The following is a 17,530-nucleotide window of genomic DNA, read 5'->3' as shown; positions in this document are numbered from 1 at the left end:
AGCCCCCCTGGTAAAATCCAGGGCAGCAAAAAAAAAAAAACCCCGCAGACAGCGAGGACTAATACTGGAGATAATACTGGAGAGGGCGGGACCTAAGAGAGCGATTACAGCTGAAATCTAATGAACTCTAGAAGATTGTCTATCACTGACCAATTTGTGGACCGAATAGTCAGGGTAAGTTTTGTGCAGGTCGAGGAGCAAAAGAAGGCAGAACGTCGACCCTGCGATATGTATGATCAAGACGGACCGTCTTAAAGCAACCTCTCGGGCCATGATTCTCCAAGACCAGCTCCGGGCCGGTACGACGGAGCAAAGTGGGGTCAAGCAGTCCGCGATGAGGTCGGAATGCAGTCCGGCCATGGACGTTTAGGGAAACAGCCTCCTTCCTCTACGGTGTGCTTGACGTTTGATTGATAACCTAGGTTTCAACGTTCGGAGAAACACTCTCAGGTCTCACTCATCTCAAGATACCCTGTTTGATGCAGCTCTGGCGCTAGTTCATGGTGGGACGCAAAAACCGACACACCCATGCGGCGCTACGTCATGGCTGCCAACGTGCGCCTGGATGATGCTGCTGCTGCTATTTACGACGCGCCCTCCCATCCAACAGCGCAGCTCTATCACCAGAGTCATGAGTTCTTTACCGAGTCGCAGAGTCTATCGTTGTTCTCAATCTTGAGACTGACATCTTCATCAAAGACGTTGGGTTCGTTCCCCTCGGTCGGACTCACTCATCCGGCTCTCACTTCACTTACACCTGTCCACAGCCAAACTCATCTCATCTCACAACAACAGCTCACCTCATCCGTCACACTCAACGCCATGGACATCCTACTCTCCCTCCCAATAGTCTCCTACTTCCTAGCCCCCTCCATAACCTCCTGGACGACCTCGCTCAACCTCCTCTTCTTCTACATGACCTGGACAACCCTCATCCTCTCCCACGGTCCCCTCAAGATCCAGCTTCTCGGCGCCGTTGCCATCCGCCTCATCCTCTGGCTCATCCCCTCCCTCGCCTTCCTCCTTTTCGACACCCTCCTCCCCTCCCTCTCCGAGTCAATAAAGACAGCCGGCGCCGCAGCCCTCCCGCCAACCCATGGCCCAACCCTCCTCAAGACCCTCGCCCTCGCCCTCTTCAACCTTGCCCTATCCGCCGCTCTCGAGGGGGCCACAAGCCTGGCGTACGCATCCTACTTCCACGAGCCCCTCTTCCGCGCATCCTCGGCCCTGCCGCTGCCGTTCCAGCTCCTGAAGCACGTCGCCTTCCTCATCGTCGCGCGCGAGGTTCTGACATACTACATCCACACGCGCATCTTACATTCCCGCGGCAGACGCCTCACTTCTACGCGTGTAGGCAAGCTTCATGCTTCGTACGCCCATGCTCGCGCCGCGCCGCCGTTCTCGCTGATGCTCTTCGCCGACCACCCGATCCCGTTCCTGCTCCACCGCATCGTTCCCATCTTCGTACCGGCCGTGGTTCTTCGTCCCCATCTGTTGACTTACTTCCTGTTCGTTGGGTTCTGTACCATCGAGGAGACCATGGCTATGTCTGGGTACAGCGTCGTTCCGGGTATCGTCATGGGCGGGATCACGCGTCGGACAGCGATTCACTATGCGGGGCAAGGGGACGGAAACTTTGGTGCTTGGGGCGTGTTGGACTGGGCTCATGGCACGAGCGAGGGGCAGGACGTGATTGATGATATGAAAGCCGAGGCAGAGAAGCACCGAATCAAAGAGCGAAGTGAGAGGGCGGCCAACAATGGTGTTGGATTCGTGCAAGGTGGCATCCAGGAGTTGAAGAAGGGCCGCGGACGCAAGGGTAAGAAGAGCAACTAAGGAGGATTTTACTAGTTTCTTATTTCTTTTCTTGTGAGTTTGAATGGCTTTGCTGTGCGTTAAATGCATTTGCTTCTTATCTGTTTCGAGGATACCCCCCCAAAATCGCCAAACACGTCTAAGTATCTTATATATATACCGACGAAGTCTACACCAAACCGTGTGTTCCAGTCCGCCAGGTCCCTGATCCAATGCGCCCAAAGGCCGGCTCCTGTATATGTGTAAAGCAAATCCAGTGAATCAGAATGCTGCCTACCACCCTTCTATGCCCAGTTGTTCTTCTTCTTGAACCACTTGAGCGTCTCCAGCGCCGCCTGCACACGCATGCCCAACCTGGCATCAAACACAAACGCCTCCCACGCGACGACCTTGTCGAGCCACTCCTGGCACTCGTTCATCTTCTTCTTGCGGTAGTCAGCCACCGCCTTGACCTGACCCTCGGCGTCTGTGGGCTCGTCTACCGCGGCCTGACGCTTCTCGGGTTGGCAGCACTCGAACCAGGCCACGGCGGCCATCTCGTAGTGGGCTGTCGGCAGGGGATACTCGTCCTTTGTCGGGCCCTTGAATGCCGCTCTGTCATGTCGTTAGTATCAGTCTTGCAAGTATCCCTTCTCAAAGGTGACCATCCAACGTACCTGTCTGCGTTGAGTACTTCCGTCTGCAGAATTGTCCTCGCGTCCTCGAAGCGTCCCAGGGTCCTGTAGATAGCCGCAAGGCAAATCGACCGGATGGAAGCCTCGTCGGGCGTCTTCTTGACCTTCTCCAGGGCCTCGGCCGGCAGAGTACACCGCTCCCACCCCAGGCTCTTGATTGACATATGCAGCTCCTCGTCGTTCATCCTCTTTGTACCATTCCACAAGCTGACCATTTCCTGCGCGGGGCTGACGCAGACGGCATCCGCCAGATCGACCTTGAACTCCTTTGCGCGCTCCTCCCACTTTTGAATCTTGCGCGTGATGAAGGTATCAAAAGGCAGCTGGCGCGCCATAAACTTCTTCCGTCCTGCCGTCGTCGGCGCCTTGCGGAACAGCTCCTCGGCCTTCTTCTTGCGGCGGCGCATCTCGTCCTCGTCCTTCTTCTCGGCGTGGAAGGCGTCACGGTACAGTTCCAGCTCGGCGCACCCAGCCATGTAGTAGTACAGCGTGTGGCTCCAGTCGTTGAGCTCGAGGCAGCGGAGGAACGTCTTCTGCATGAGCTCCCAGTACTGATGTGACATGGCCGCCAGAGCGAGCTCAAAGGCGTTAAGGGCCGTGACCTGACGCATCTTGGACTCCTGGCCTGTCGTGAGAAGTTTGATGGCGTCGGCGAGGTTGCGCTGCTGCGCCAGGACGCGGGCTTCCTCCACGCGCCAGAGGCGGGAGTCGGGGTACCGCGTCCGCATGGAGGCGAGGAGGGCCTCGCACTTTTGCGCGGGGTACCCGACCATCTCGGCGTTTGCGTCAAAGTCCCGTTCCGCGGGCGTGATGTCCGCCTGGCCCAGCAGCCCGTTGTAGTAGCCCAGGAGGATCAGACCGGACACGGCGCCGTTTAGGTTATCGAACTGGGTGCTCTTCCAGAGCATGCGCACGCCGCGCTCGCGGTCGCCCCGGAAGCCGACAACGTACAGTAGGCGAGAGAAGGCAGGCGGGACCATACTGAGCATGAAGAGCAGCATGCCGAAGCACATGTTTGCACCGCTGTGGATGAATGCGTCGACGGGGTTCGAGAAGACGCCAGAGTCGGTGTCCGAGTCGTCGGCCATTTGCGAGGATACCTGGAGAGGGGCAAGCTTGGCATCGCCTGAGGGTGTTGATGTGCCGGAGTCAAGACTGAGCGCGGCCAGATCCTGTGCCGGTGCCTCCAACGTCGCTGCGCCGTTCACCTTCTTCTCCGCCGGGGTGACCGCTCCCGATTTGGAGACCTCGTTGGCGTCTACAAACTCAATGTCGCTATCGGACTTGCGCTCCAGGTCGGCAAACTCCTCGTCGTCAAAGCTACCGGGCATCTTCTCCTCGCTCATCCGTTGCCGCAGCGGCGGCGGGTCAGCCTTGTTCTTGTCCTTTTCCAGCGCCTTGGCCTCCTGCATCATGATGCTGTCAAGGGTGACAAACGCCTTGCGGAGCTTATAGAACCCCTTCAGAGCTTCCGTCAGACTCTCGTGCAACACGGCCACGACGGCCGCCATGAGCTGCGACTCGGCATGGATGAGCAGGAACTCGGTGCCCGGCGCGTAGATCCGACTGCTCGTGGCGTCCCGTTCTGCCTTTTTGTAATCCGCCCATGCTTTAGCTTCCGTGTCGGCCAGCCGTTTTGAGGCCTCGTTCATGACCTCCTTTTCGAACCCGAGCACGGAGCGGAGGAACGTCGTCATGGCCAGGCCCAGCTGGTGGAAGGCCGAGTCGCCCTTGCGCAGACGTTCCTCGGCGCCGTCAATGTCGTCGTTCATGATGAAGGCGGCGGCTACCATAGCCTCTTCGATATCGGCCATTTCCTTGGCGGAAAGCTCCTTGGAGGAGAGGTTGACTGACGACGCGGCCGGGCTCGCATTGCTGCTTACCTTGCCCGCCGAGCGGAACCACGAGCCCAGTCTACTCATACTGAAAGCGTGATGAGAAGGGCCAAGAGTGAGTGCGTGTGTATTTCCTACGGGCAGAATGCAACGTGGCCCAACTACAAGAAGAACAAATATTCACGAGACGGGCTGCTTGGGTTGTCACTGAGTCGGGACCTCGGGAAGTCGACGGGGATGACTAGAAACCGGAACTGCTCCGGCGAGTCGCTGACAGAGTGTGAGAGTGAGAGTGAGAGAAGCTCGCGGCAGGCAAAAAGGGCCGTGGATCCCCAGCGGCGGACTTTGGGCGCTGAAACAAACACGGGTCGACAGAGTCCGAATCTGGAATGCCGATTGGCGAAGGGGATGACGTCTTTTGCCTGGTTTGGCCGCCTCGTGTGAGTGAGTGGGTGAGTTGGCTTTGTTTTGTGTGCTTGTGGGTGTCTGTGAGTGCGAGTGTACCAGTCTGGAGCTCTCTGGTGGAAGCTTCGATTTCGTCCCTATTTTTTTTTTTGGTGGCAACCCGGAGCTGGCTGGGAATAAAAAACGGACGCAAGGGTGCTCGATAAATGGCGCTGTTCGGCGAGGATAGAGATGGAGACAAAGACGTGGGAAGCTAAAAACTGAGATGGAGAAGTGAGAGCCGAAAGCGGTCGAGAGCGCGTGCTCAGTCACTCGGTGAGCTTGTGCTGCTGGTGGATCTCTTGCTTGTGGAAGACGAGAGCTCTTAGGATCAGAAGAGATGTCCGGATGTCCTCGGTATCATGGGGTAAAGGCAAGGCTGGAGGACGAGCTCTTGCTGGTGACGACGTTGACGTGACTGCTGACGATAAGGTGAGAAAGTTAGAAAGGCTGGCTTAACAACAACAGCATGAGGTAAGAAAAGGGAACAAATAAGCCAAGCCACGGCAAGGCATGGTCGAGTACATGCATGAAAAAGGCTTAGGTGAGCGGCGAGTGAGAGCGCATCTCAGTTGTTGAACAGGTCAGGGGTGCACGTACTGAACCGGTGAACAGTACGCAAAGGTCATTACCTTCAGTAATACAGAAGCGGCGTCAGTTGGGCCAAGAGTTCGCAACGACCGTCATTGACAGGCAAGAGTGAGATGGGCCAGGGGTGCTTTGACAAAGTGGGTGTAGTATATGCGGTGAGCGTTGCGCGTTACCGTACAATTTACGAAGAACTGCCAAATACACGTATCCGCGGCTCCAGGGCATGAAGAGGTGAGGTCGGAGAGGGGTGACCGGGCCTTAAAGCAGTTGTACCTTTGATCCAGGTGGCGCGGGGCGCGGGGGAGGGAGGTTGAGAGAATGGGCTCGGATGGGTTCCTAGAGCTGGAGCTAAGGGTTATTCGTTCATGCGCCGGCGAGTCCACCGGTCGAGAATTGGGACGGGGGTGTTGCTGGATAGGATGGGATAGGATGGTGCCGGTGCTCGTGAGCATTGTGTGGATGTATGTTGGTTTGTGTATACATTGAGTCTATGGGTACAGAGACGACTCTAGAGAGAACCTGTAAGGCGTTGCTGTAGGCAGATCCGGCTCCATCGGCCGGAGTATTTATTCTCTTAAAGAGAGGCGCAGCTCCAATTCACGAACGTACCCATACGGAAGTTGTGGTGAGCTCTTTGGAAAAAGCTCTAGGTGAGCAAGCAGGGACGGAGAAATTGGCCGGTCTTTCAAGCATCGGGCCTGGGAAAAGCGGCCAATTCTTCTGATCCCCCCCATTGGTGAGATAGGTAGGGCTCCTTCACAAGAGGGTTGAGTGATGAATCACACAGCTTTCCTCCACAGCTTCAGGGCCACTTTACCAGGGAAGACCCGCTAGTGAGAACCAGAAGAGAGACTGGACTCGCTTGAGAGGGTGAGCAGAAGAAGAAAGTTACGACCTGTGCAGAAGTAGCGTCGTATTCCGTGCCTTTGAGTGGTGGCTGAGCCTGCCGCTTCCGCATCCGCATTCGCACTTTGGTGTGTCCTTGATCCATCGGCCCCAAGATATCCACGGATAGATAGTTGGATAGCTCATTGATTGTCACTAATCCAACACTGCGGTCAGTGGGTGATGGCCCCGGGGTTATCGGGTCGTTCGGCTGCTAGCAATCCCCGAGTTACATCGGGGGCGCGTGCCTTTACTCCCTCCGCTCCGGTCCTCATCAGCCACTTTCATTATACTGTTTGTTGAATAATTTTCGCATCCTCACACGAGAATGAACTTGCCTATGTCGTACGGTGAATAATTTTTTTCCGGTCAGTGAAAGCTGGACATAGGCACAGTGAGAAGCAGCCGGGAAGCCTTGACGATGCATATGAGCTAGTCTGGACTGATCCCTCTGGCACTCGCGCGCGGGAAGTGATGATTCAAAGTCTCCGAGACTCAACTCGAATCAACGCCGGGAGACGCCATTGCTAAGCAGCCTAGGGCCTGGGCAACGCCCAAGGTGCGGACCCAAGGTACCCTAGCCAAGAGATCATCCGCTACTGCATCTTGCATTGCAGGCAGAAGCTGGCGGCGTTTTCCTTGGTCCTTCTCCGACCGTCTGGTCAGCATGCACAGCATGGCTGGTTAACTAGAATAGGGGAAACATGTCAGAAAGTCACATGCCCAAGGTTTGCCATGTCCTTTACTTGTACAGATGGAATGGCAATGGTGTTCTCAACCGGATGACCTAGTTGAGAGAACGATGAATAGAAAACGTCCGTGACACTTGTAAGATAGTAAAGTTCTATCTACGGCATCATTGAGCGTCGACTGACGGAAGTTTCCTTCATCTCAACTCCCCATACATCCGTCCCGATGCAAAGATCTGAGATGGTAAGCAATTTCCCCCTTCAGGATATGCATAACGTGCCCGGCTCGTTTTGTCCCTTGGTCCTCGGCCGCGTCGGTGCCTCGCAAGCAAGCCGCGCGACCCACACAGTAGTGGGCTCGCGTGCTCAGTCCCCTCAATATGGATGAGGAACACAGGCAGCTGCTGCCAAGAGGTAACGTGGGAGGAAAAGGTGATAGCCATAAGTAGAGGTATAGGCATCCTCCGTAGAGTGAGAAGGCGAACGATCTTTAGAAAGTCGACAGGCCTTCTACATTAACTCTAGGTAACACCAACATCTCGCTTCGTCTTTGTTTACCATCTGAGTGGGATTTGTTGACCAGTGTTAGAGGAAAGGCCCAAGCTCCGACTCAGTCTCAGCGTCTGCTTCTGGTATTGCTGCAGTGACAACCTTCGCTGGTCCTCAGAGGTTGAAAAGCCATTGCATTAGAGGCTGGAAAGGACCTGTTGCGTGTATAATAAAGCGTGGTATAAAAGGGTCACCAGTCCAGAGAGTATCATCGTCACTACGATATTCCATCTTAATGCAAGTAGTCCATGTGTGCAACTCTGAATCTAGAGGTACAAAAAGCTGTAATTCACTTGAAGCGAGATCTTGACACCCCGATGAGATGAAAGATGAACTAGATAATCGATTTCAGTAATGGAATGAACACAAAAAGGGTTGAACTCGAGGCATCTCATGGCTGAGAGTGCTGTCTGCTCGCACAAGTCAATTGCTTGTCACAATATTGTTAGTAAGTATTTTGTCTCTATATCACTGAGATTGGCCCATTAGACAACCACTTGAATAGTAAGCCCATAAAGCAGGCTGAAGAACAGGAGTATGAAGGATCGTTGGCCATTGATGGATAGGCTCTGCTTTTCTCAAGTCTCCGGTACCTGTATGAATCTCGATTCCCTGATGCCTCAGTTGAATAGTGGCGCCGTGTGAGTCTTTACCCCGCTGCGTCACTACCTTACCTTGGGCTGGGCTCATAATGAGTGTAAGGTAAGGAAGGTAAGAAGAACCGCCCTTGGCACTGCGACGCTCCGGCCTGGCTGCCTCTGACCTCACCCCACCACGCCTCTGAGGCAGCTACCCCGCCATCGGCCGAGACACCAAGCTGACTAGGTACGTACTTTTCCACCCCGAAGCAGAACACCACTGCCAATCTGGAAACGACATCGTCGCCAACATCATCACCAACCTCGACACTCTGTCTGCCATTTCTGCTACCAGTATCCGACGTGCGGAACTGCCTGAAAATCTAACAGGATAGTTCTCCTCCCAAACATCATCAGTCGACAGCTCTTCCACCCTCCAAAGCCCCACCATCCAGCTATTTTTCGAGAGCTTACAACCTTGAGGGTTCCCGGTTCCCACTCGGCAAAGCTCACCGATCACCTACCCAAACTCAGTCCCAGCATCAACACTCCAGAATACACAACCAACACGCAACATCGCCCATCATGTCGAGCAAGCGCATCGCCAAGGTATGCCAAACTCCCTCCCGCAACCCCCAAATCCTCCCCTACAAACCACCACCATCCTTGACTAACCCCCGAAACCACACGCGCAGGAACTAACCGAAGTCACCACGACCCCTCCCACGGGCATGACAATCACCCTCGCCCGCGACTCCGACCTCCACGCCTGGCACGTCTCCCTCACCGGCCCCGAAAACACCCCCTACGCAGGCGGCACCTTTGCCGTCCTCGTCGACCTCCCTAAGGACTACCCCTTCAAGGCCCCCGTCGTCAAGTTCGCCACCCGCATCTACCATCCCAACATCACAAACGACGCCAACGGCAACATCTGCCTCGGCATGCTCAAATCCGAAAACTGGAAGCCCGCCACCAAGCTCGCCGCCGTCCTCGAGGCCGTCCGCTCCCTCCTCGTTGAACCCCTGCCCGACGACCCCCTCGAGGCCCGCATCGCCGACGAGTTCAAGAATAACCGCCCCGAGTTTGAGAAGAATGCAAAGCAGTACGTCACGCGCTACGCAAAGGGCCCGGCTAGCTTTGCCGCCTCTGAAGCGCCTGCCAAATGAAGCGAGCATCATGGCCAGGTATAGCACGATGTGCGTAGTGTCTTCTCAGCCACGGCGGGGCAGAAGAGGACGTAAGCACGACCAGAACACTACAAGAGCTCTACAGAGAATATCGAAGTTCCTGGGGATCCCAATCATTTTGTTCGAGTGATTCAAGCAAAGAATATGAAAAACGGCGGCGTTGGTCGGTCCAGACAGTGAGCATTACCGGCGTTGGGGAGATGGGATTTCAAGTTGTTCCATGCTTTTCTCATGGATTTGGAATAGCCTCTAGACTTTCAGAGGGCAATAGCAGAGCTTTGGCAGCCAACAGCCGGTCCATTGCGTGGATCGGTAGTCTGGACTGTCCCATATTGTGCACTTTATCTAGGACGGCGTTCATATTAGATTGTTACAGGACGCTGAATCAAATCACTCATCATTACCTCCTGGAATTGGCATAATGGCATTGTGATCATCTGAACACTCAAAGCGGTGCTCATAACAGCTTTGTAGAGAAACGAGTAGCACCAATCATGAAGACTCGCAGGAATCAAGGGGCACAAAGAAAAGGCTTGAGCATTGTGTGATGCTAACAGACATCATATCTACAACTTGGTGAGACTGTTCTTCACCCGTTCGGGCACTTCCTCCACATATGTTCTATGCCGAACCAAAAATCCAATATGCTAGGGGCGTAACCGCGCCGCCCTCTTCTAGAATGATATCCGTTTTCGCTTCCCAATGGTGCCGCATGCCATGTAGTCATTACCCTCGAAATGCAAATATTCCCTCAAACGCCGTGGCTTAATGCATGCATGCAACTTTTGTTCCTCCTCTGTGGCGGGCTCACGATACCTCTGCTGATCTGCCCAGCCTCCTACGTCCAAAAATGGTGCCTTTCCTACGGACCTCGCCTTCGGCTTCCGTAGCGTTGGCGCTGTCCACAGCGCCTGCGTACGTGGCGGCTCTTTGATGCTCCGTCTGGACTTTTACGCGCCTTTCTTCCCGCTGCGTATCGATTGTATCTTGGCTGATGTGCCCAAAACCGTTGCGGCGCTTGAAACAAGCCTCCATTAGTGCATTGGCGTCCAGCAGCTTGCGAGGCATGGCCTGGATCACGGAAAACATCTCCATGGGATCCGCGACAGATCGAACCTCGTTTTCTCCAAGCTTGAAGATAGCCAAGGCGATGCGGAAAAGAGTCTTGGAGCCTTCGTAAAAGATGACGTCCCATACACGCAATGTGCTCTCAATAGGCAGGGTACCAATGAAACAGCTCATAAACCACGCCGTCATGCAAAGTGTGATGGGGGGGAGACGGTTGGACGAGATGCTGGGTTGGTTCTTTCGTCTGACCCTCGGCTTTTTCACTGGCTTTGCCGGCCTCGCTGCGTTCGGATCCCCTTCCATATCGTCGCCAATCTTGGCCCAGACAGCAGGCATGGACTCCCTAATGGCATTCATCAAGACACCAAGGTCCACCTTGGAGCCTTCGAGGCTCATCTCGTGGGTGCCGGGTAAGTATAGGCGAGTGATGACATTCAACAGCCAGAAGGCCTTTTCTTCCGAGTCCATGAACAGAAGGAGCAGGCCAGCGAGGAAGTTGAGACTTTGGCAGTATCCGATGCGTGGGTTGTAAATAGCAAATGCGTGCAGGACCCGTCTCAGGGAAGTGATAATCACAGGCTCATTCTTGGCATCGCTCTCGGAGTCGTCCGTTGACTGAATGTCCCGAGTTGGTTCCGTGTTTGGCTTCGACGCCATGCTTGCAGGCTTGAACTTGACGTTGTCCGGGAATGTCCGGTGAAGATCTCGCTCAATAGCCTCGACATCGATGTCTTTAGCCTTCTTCTGCAGGAGAGTATCGTATAGACCTGAATGTTTTGCCAAAATGGCGGGGCCTCCTGCGTAGTAAAACCAGGCAGCACCTCTCCACTCCGGCGGAATGCCTTTCCGCACAAAACGTTTCGCCTTCGCACTATGGGGAGGGAATCGTTCAGGTTGGTTCGTCATCAGTCCACTTTCCTTCATGAACGTAGTCCATTTCTTGCGCCGTCGGTCGAGGTAGTCAGAGTAACCCTTGTCCCAGGCATCATACTGTTTCCTGGTGATGTGTTGGTTGGCCTTCTTGAAGCCATATCGGTCTCGTGCGCCTGGGTCCTCGATCTCGACCGGCTCGAGATCTACGGCCGTTCGCCCAGAAGAGGTTGATGGGCTGTTCAGCTGCGGTGGCGTAGCTGGTGTGTCGGCCTGGAGAGACTTCGCAGAGTCTCGCTTCTCATTAGTATCTTTGTTATCGTCGTTTCGATCATAGTCCGTCAAGCCGAGCTCCTTTGGCAAAGATGCTGGGTATTCGGATACCCTGAACATCTCGGTCGATTCGCGAACAATTGTGTCCGAAGCCGGGACAGTCAATGAGGTGGCGGCGGGTGCGGTCAATGGTTGACTCAGAGCCTCCAACATTCTCGTGTTCCGCCTGTTGATCTCCGCCGCCGGAACGGGACGCACGTCGTCGTCGTCGTGGTCTTCGGGGCTCGAGTCATCTCGGAAGCCCTTTTCGTACATCCCCATAACGTCGTCGACACTAAGTTCCTCCCCGTTAGCGTACAGCGATGGAATCGAGCTATTCTTGGTGAGAACACTGCTTCTTTCCGTCACGTACGTTCCCTGTGCACTGGACGCAGTCATCTGAGATCTGTAACTCGATCTCATCTCGTCTTCACCACTCATCCATGGTGCCTCCCTGGCATATGTAGATAGGCCAGAGCTCGAGCTGTCGACACGACCGTAGGCCATTGGAGGACGGGTGAGGCCTGACGGAGGCGGGGCACTTCGTAGACGAGAGGGGGCGCGAGGTTCATAGAGGTCACCTCCCGATGCTGGAATCGAGGCAAACGTCGAGGCCGACCTTGCAGATGATCCGGACTGACCCCGTGGCCGCGGCCATGCTTGATGGTGCGGATTGGGGTCAGAACGCGGCTCTGAAGGAGAGTAGGTGGCCCGAGGTCGGTATGAGTCTTGTATCGGTTGCTTGATGCTCGGCCTTCTCGGGCGAGAGAAGTTGTCGACCTGCATGGTGTCGATCGAGGAACGGTCGTCTTCGTCGTACGGGATCGGGGATCTGATCGAGCGAGCGGCTCTGCTTGTCCATTCGTCGGCGCTCAAGTCGTCGTCAAGGTCATGACCCGGCCTCGGTGCCAGCGAGGGGAACGTAGGGGAGGAGGGGTAGTGCTGGGCGGAATCATAGGTAGGACGTCGAGGGGATTGAGGCTGCGACTGGGGTTTCGTCGAGTTTTGTTGCATCCCAAAATTGCTCGAGTTATTGGCGAGCGAGTCCCAGCGAGGAGGGGACGTGGGCAAGGGATGTGCATGTGGTGGGTAGGCTGCTGGGAAGTCGGAGTTGGGACGCTCTGGAACGTCAGAAGTTGAGATGGGTTTCGGATGGGTCCGCCTTGAAGCATAAATACCGAATTGGCGATGCTTCATGCTATTCTGGCGCTGGACGGTAGGGTCCTGATCCGCCATGGCTCCGGGGGTGATCTGGGCGTCGGGATGGCCAGAGTCCGCTGCCATGGCCATGAGGGTCATCGTGGCTGACTCCCCGGGCCGTTATATGGCAGCAGCAAGTCTTACTCGAGCAATTGGATTCGCAGAGAACGCGTTGAGACTGCAAGTGACGGTGTTCCTTTGCGGGTCTCTTTGTCGGCAAAGACGTAGTTGATTGTAACTGGTGTTACGATAGCAAAGTCAAGTATCTGTAATGGTTTTGCAAGTTGATTGTGGTAGGGCAGTCAAAAGCGTTCCTGACGATAGCATTGCGGCACATGCATAAACCTTGCGTTTGGCAGCAACCCTCTTTGAATAGTCTCAGCAAGTCGCGACGGGTATTGGTCGGGCGGGGCTGGTTCCAGTGGTTGATCGCTGCTGGTAGCCGGGATATGGCGGGATGAAGAACGGTCGGTGCGAATGTGGTGCAGAAAAAAGGGTGACTATCGGGACGAGTCAAGCAAGGAATGGCAGGTTTCCAGCGTCACAGGGCGTAGGAGACGAGGTGACACCCTGAGTACAGTTCATGCGCATGCGCATGCAAACTGGGGGCTGGATGTAAGGGGTGAAGTTGGACGTCAGAGATCGACCAACGGCTGAGTCAATGGGCGACGTTTGAGCTGGGAGGTAGCAGGCCGGGAGTTGCGAAACAACAGATGCAGAGAGCCGGCGACAAGGCGCTCAGGCAGGTACAGACGGATTAATTGCAGATGTAGTAGATTGTCGTCGTCTTTCGCCGTGGTCGGCAAAGTGAGGAGAAAGCAAGGGAGCGGTATCCGATCCGGGTGGTGCGGTAGGCTGGCACGCTGGGTAGTATTGTGGTGTTGTGGCAGGTCTCCAGTGCTCCTCTGAAAGTCCCCAGTCGGCCAGAGATATTGGATTAGATTGGACAAAAGGATGGTGGTTGGCGGAAGTGTTTTGGGGGTGACCTGAATCTCCTTTGGGGGCGGATGCCTGTTGTCGCAGATGAAGATGCTAAAACTGAAGCGAGCGTTTGGACCCAGACGGGGGCGTCGTCATTGGTTCAAGCCCAGAACGGGAACATGAAAACAAGAAAGAAAAAAAACAAAAGAGGACTTGTCGAAGGTCGAGAAACGATGACGGGATCCCTCAAGGGTTCCAGTCCCCAATTGTGCAAGGCGTTGGTCTCCTTCTTTTTGTTTTGGTGGCACTGAAAGTATCAGGGCGAGTTGGGCATTCGTGGCGGCGCCAAGTCTGAAGTGTCTCGGAGACGAAAGGGCGATTGACTCGTGCGTCAGATTTTGGGCGACGCTGCCACGAGGTAGAAGCAAAGAAAGAACGGCGGTCGGGTATCGGAAACGGTTGGTGATTGGTTACTCTTTGACAGACGGATCGTCTCAGTATCGTGCAGTCAAAGTGCGAGTAGGTTGAAATACGGTCGAGAATGGCCGAGCGATGGAACGAATGGGAAGTTTGTGGTGCTCTGCTTGGCACCTTGAAGAGAAGTAGACAGGAAAGAAAGTGCAAGACAAACCGAAGTCCCAGGTGAACGAACGGACGAGATGAGAAGAAAGAGGAGAGAGGAAAAGGGAAAGAAAAAAAAAGATGTTGAAATTCGGGCCAATTGCGCCGACGAGAAGCGCGGCGTCGGATGCCGAAAAAAAACGGGAAACAATTTTAGAAGGAGGCAAGGAACAACCAGGGCTGCATCAAGGAGGGAAAGAGCCGCTAGAAACAACGACGAGGAAGCTGCCCTGGGCTGATGTCGCTCTTGCTGTTGGTGTTGTAGTCTGCACTGATGGTGGATTAAGAAAGAGGAAGGAGCGATTGGATGCCAGTGCGGACGCAAGTTGCAGGTGCAGCGGGCGGGAAGGTGCAAGTGCAGGTGCAAGTGCAGGAGTAGGTCCCTCAGCAGACAAATGCAGGAAGGTGCAGGAAATAATTAGGTAGTAAGTAGTACAAGGTAAGGTAAAGTAAGGTAGAGAAGGAGGGATGGGAGGGAAGGGAGGAACGAGCCACAAAGATGATGGAAGGTGAAGACGAGAGACGACACGAGGCGACGACGACGACGACGACAGCAACAATGGCCAAAAGAACAAGGAAGGAAAGGACGACTGAATAAGATGAGGAGATTGGATAGACTTGGATCGTCCTCGCTTTCCCCTTGCTCTCTCGCTTATCCTTCGCCTGACGTGGTCACTCCCTCGGTATCATAATCCCTAACGTCTGGGAATTCAATATGCTCATCCACCAACTTCTTTTTTTGTGAAGCGGACGGACCATCAGAGAATACGCCAAGGCCATTTGTTATCAAATTCCAACCTTCCGCTTATGATGGTGAGCAGACACCTCAATCTCTACCTTACTACGCTGCTCGTATGCTTACTTACCAAGTTACCACTGAACAGGGACACCTACGCCATAATACTGCGCAACATACGGAGTTTCCGTACTGACATTGAATCTATTCTATCCGTACGGTCGCGGCAGCGGACACTGAGAGATAGCCGCCAGCTCCGAAGGGTTGCAATTAACATGGAATGGAGTCAGTCATCCACGTCTTTCTCCTACCGAGACCGAGACTAGGACCAAGACCAAGATCCAAAAAACCAACGGCCAACATGAGCCCCCATCCCGAAAAGGAAGAAAGCCGCCCTCGCAACGACACAGATTGATTAAAGACGGTGAGAGAAGAGAGTCAGTCAGAGCTGGTGCCAGCGCCACTTTTGCAGCCCATCCTCGACTCTTGTTTCCCCCAAATCGTCGCTTCTCACAAGCTTCCAGGCGTACTTTGTACAGGTGCTGAGAAAATCTCATCAATCCGATTCATCACTCCATCCATATCGTCACCAAATTTCGCACACCTGCTACTAAGGACCAAGGTGCCATCCTTCCCCGCAGTCACTCGTCAATCATCTCTCAGCATTCCACCTAAGCCTGGTCAAGTCGGTCAGCGCCTGTTTCCAAGGCCCCATGTCGCCCTGGTCGCCCATGTCCACGGTCCTCTTCTTCCTGGTCACGTCCCCGTTTCTTCCTTCGAGAAGCAGGATCCATCAACTCGGGATGTGGCTCTTGGACAAGAGTACCTGCATCTGCCACCAAATTCACCTGATGGCATGTGTACCGTCGTCTCATGTTTCTTCCAGCGGGTTTCTCGCCTCCCTTGCATCATCCGCGCCCAATAACACCCTGGGTGTTATTATTACAGCGCCTTGACCATTTCCCTGCCTGGCTCGCGCATCCGGAACGTACAACAATATTTCGATATGACGCCCACTCACGAGTTGGCGAGAAGGGAAAAATCGATAGCGACAGGGTACCTACACAGGCATAGGGAAGAACTTTACCCAACCCTTAAGGTCTGGACAGGGGAAACACGGGCGGTGGGTGACTTCGATAAGCACTCTCATGGCATGGTGTCGCATTATTGACCCTCGTTCACAGGTATCCGTACTCGAGGACCAGGGAGTAGCAACACGACCTTATCGATATCTCATACATATCCGAACGAACATGCGTACTTCGTACCGTTGGATGCCATGGAGACACCAAAGTCAGAGGAACAAGACCAACTCTCACCACCAGCAAACGCCGCAACGTCCCGATATCAGTCGCTGAGACGCAACGCAACCGCTTGCAGGGGGCTCAAGCAGCGCCGTTACCTGCAGGGGCCAGCGAACAAGGCCTGTCTCCTGTCCGGCGCCGGCGGCCCTTCCCACTGGGACAGTTTGGGGCCGGCCCTCCACCTTAGGCTTGCTGGCTATTCCACTTCGCGGGAAGAGGGTTTGCTAGTGCCCCTGGTGCCTGAAGCTATTCCCAAACGAGTATTCATCATCCACTGCCCAATCACTTTACAATTTCCCGGCCCAGGGCCCGGTAGCGTACCGTAACGATCCTCACTGGCCGACTCTCCCTCTTTGAGCCGTCTCCCAGCGAAAATCTGCACCGCCATCGTCATTTTCAGCTTGATGATCCATTCTCTTCTATGGAGTACTCCGTATGCATCAGGCAGGAGAGGCTCTGTTTTCCTCAGGTTTTTCTTTCTCAACCCGTCGTGCTTTGGACCCAGAAAACGCCGTTGGCAGGGCTCTCTGGTCTCTACTAGTGTAGTCTCTCCTTAGTCTATTCTCGAATTTCTTTTTCTCTCATGACCCTATTCTGCTACTTTTCTCCATTTGGAGATGCTTTCTGTTTGACAACCAGTTATGGAATGTGGACCGACTAAACGGTCTTGGACATTTTCTTTTCCCGCCAACAGCATGGCCTTGGCTTCGGTTAGGATTGCTTCTCATTGTGCCAAGTTCAATGGCGAAGGAGACTCTCACTCGAGAGAACAGAGGTCATGTCCCAAGTAAGATGTTTTCATTCAGCAAAAGTACCCTAGATGCTCTCCCACGAAGCCTTCGGTCCTTCGCCGCTAGGAGGGACAACGGGTACCAATCTGGCGGTTCTCATGCATATCACTACCAGCGGGCATGCATCATCCCTTCTCACGCCGGCCGCTACTACATTGATCTCGATCATCGGCTCCATCACAAACAAGGCATGGAAAAGTTGTTCTCGTTTATTTTCTCGCTTCGCCTCGCCTGAATTCCATCTCGATCCTCGTGACAGAGCACTCGAGCTTGAGAGTTGAGCGTTGAAACTCCTGTTCCGGTTTTCTTACCTGTTTCTTTCGAGCAATCAAGACAATCCATCTTCACAAGCTGCCCCGCTCCAGTACGAAGACAAAGTCACGAACACTCCCTGCTATCGCGCAATTTTCCAGGCCGCCATCTTCCGCGCATCGCCGACGTGCCATCGATGGACACTTTC

At 54.5% G+C, this 17,530-nt stretch overlaps 5 protein-coding genes across 5 annotated transcripts; 2 read left to right on the top strand and 3 right to left on the bottom strand.

Moving 5' to 3' along the window:
- Nucleotides 1-528: 528 nt before the first annotated feature.
- Nucleotides 529-1,836, top strand: CTAM01_05535 (sterol desaturase family protein; the record flags this gene model as incomplete). The annotated part of the gene is made up of 1 exon (XM_060521565.1): nt 529-1,836. One exon carries the CDS (start codon nt 529-531, stop codon nt 1,834-1,836), a length of 1,308 nt encoding a protein of 435 aa, XP_060383779.1.
- Nucleotides 1,837-2,099: 263 nt separating this feature from the next.
- On the bottom strand, nt 2,100-4,411 carry CTAM01_05534 (breast cancer protein; the record flags this gene model as incomplete). Its single annotated transcript, XM_060521564.1, has 2 exons — nt 2,100-2,409; nt 2,472-4,411. The coding sequence occupies 2 exons, from the start codon at nt 4,409-4,411 to the stop codon at nt 2,100-2,102; spliced, it is 2,250 nt and encodes a 749-aa protein (XP_060383778.1).
- A 626-nt stretch (nt 4,412-5,037) lies between these two features.
- CTAM01_05533 (uncharacterized protein) lies at nt 5,038-5,811 on the bottom strand (the record flags this gene model as incomplete). Its single annotated transcript, XM_060521563.1, has 2 exons — nt 5,038-5,186; nt 5,538-5,811. The coding sequence occupies 2 exons, from the start codon at nt 5,809-5,811 to the stop codon at nt 5,038-5,040; spliced, it is 423 nt and encodes a 140-aa protein (XP_060383777.1).
- A 2,362-nt stretch (nt 5,812-8,173) lies between these two features.
- On the top strand, nt 8,174-9,226 carry CTAM01_05532 (ubiquitin-conjugating enzyme; the record flags this gene model as incomplete). The annotated part of the gene is made up of 4 exons (XM_060521562.1): nt 8,174-8,184; nt 8,272-8,423; nt 8,503-8,669; nt 8,756-9,226. The coding sequence occupies 4 exons, from the start codon at nt 8,174-8,176 to the stop codon at nt 9,224-9,226; spliced, it is 801 nt and encodes a 266-aa protein (XP_060383776.1).
- An 828-nt stretch (nt 9,227-10,054) lies between these two features.
- Nucleotides 10,055-12,796, bottom strand: CTAM01_05531 (TBC domain-containing protein; the record flags this gene model as incomplete). The annotated part of the gene is made up of 1 exon (XM_060521561.1): nt 10,055-12,796. One exon carries the CDS (start codon nt 12,794-12,796, stop codon nt 10,055-10,057), a length of 2,742 nt encoding a protein of 913 aa, XP_060383775.1.
- Between the last annotated feature and the right edge of the window lie 4,734 nt (nt 12,797-17,530).

This window comes from Colletotrichum tamarilloi (genome assembly GCF_030869305.1).
Source record: "Colletotrichum tamarilloi strain Tom-12 chromosome Unknown Scaffold_14.1, whole genome shotgun sequence".
NCBI classification, from domain to species: Eukaryota; Fungi; Ascomycota; class Sordariomycetes; order Glomerellales; family Glomerellaceae; genus Colletotrichum; species Colletotrichum tamarilloi.
This window is presented reverse-complemented; position numbering and strand designations above follow the sequence as displayed.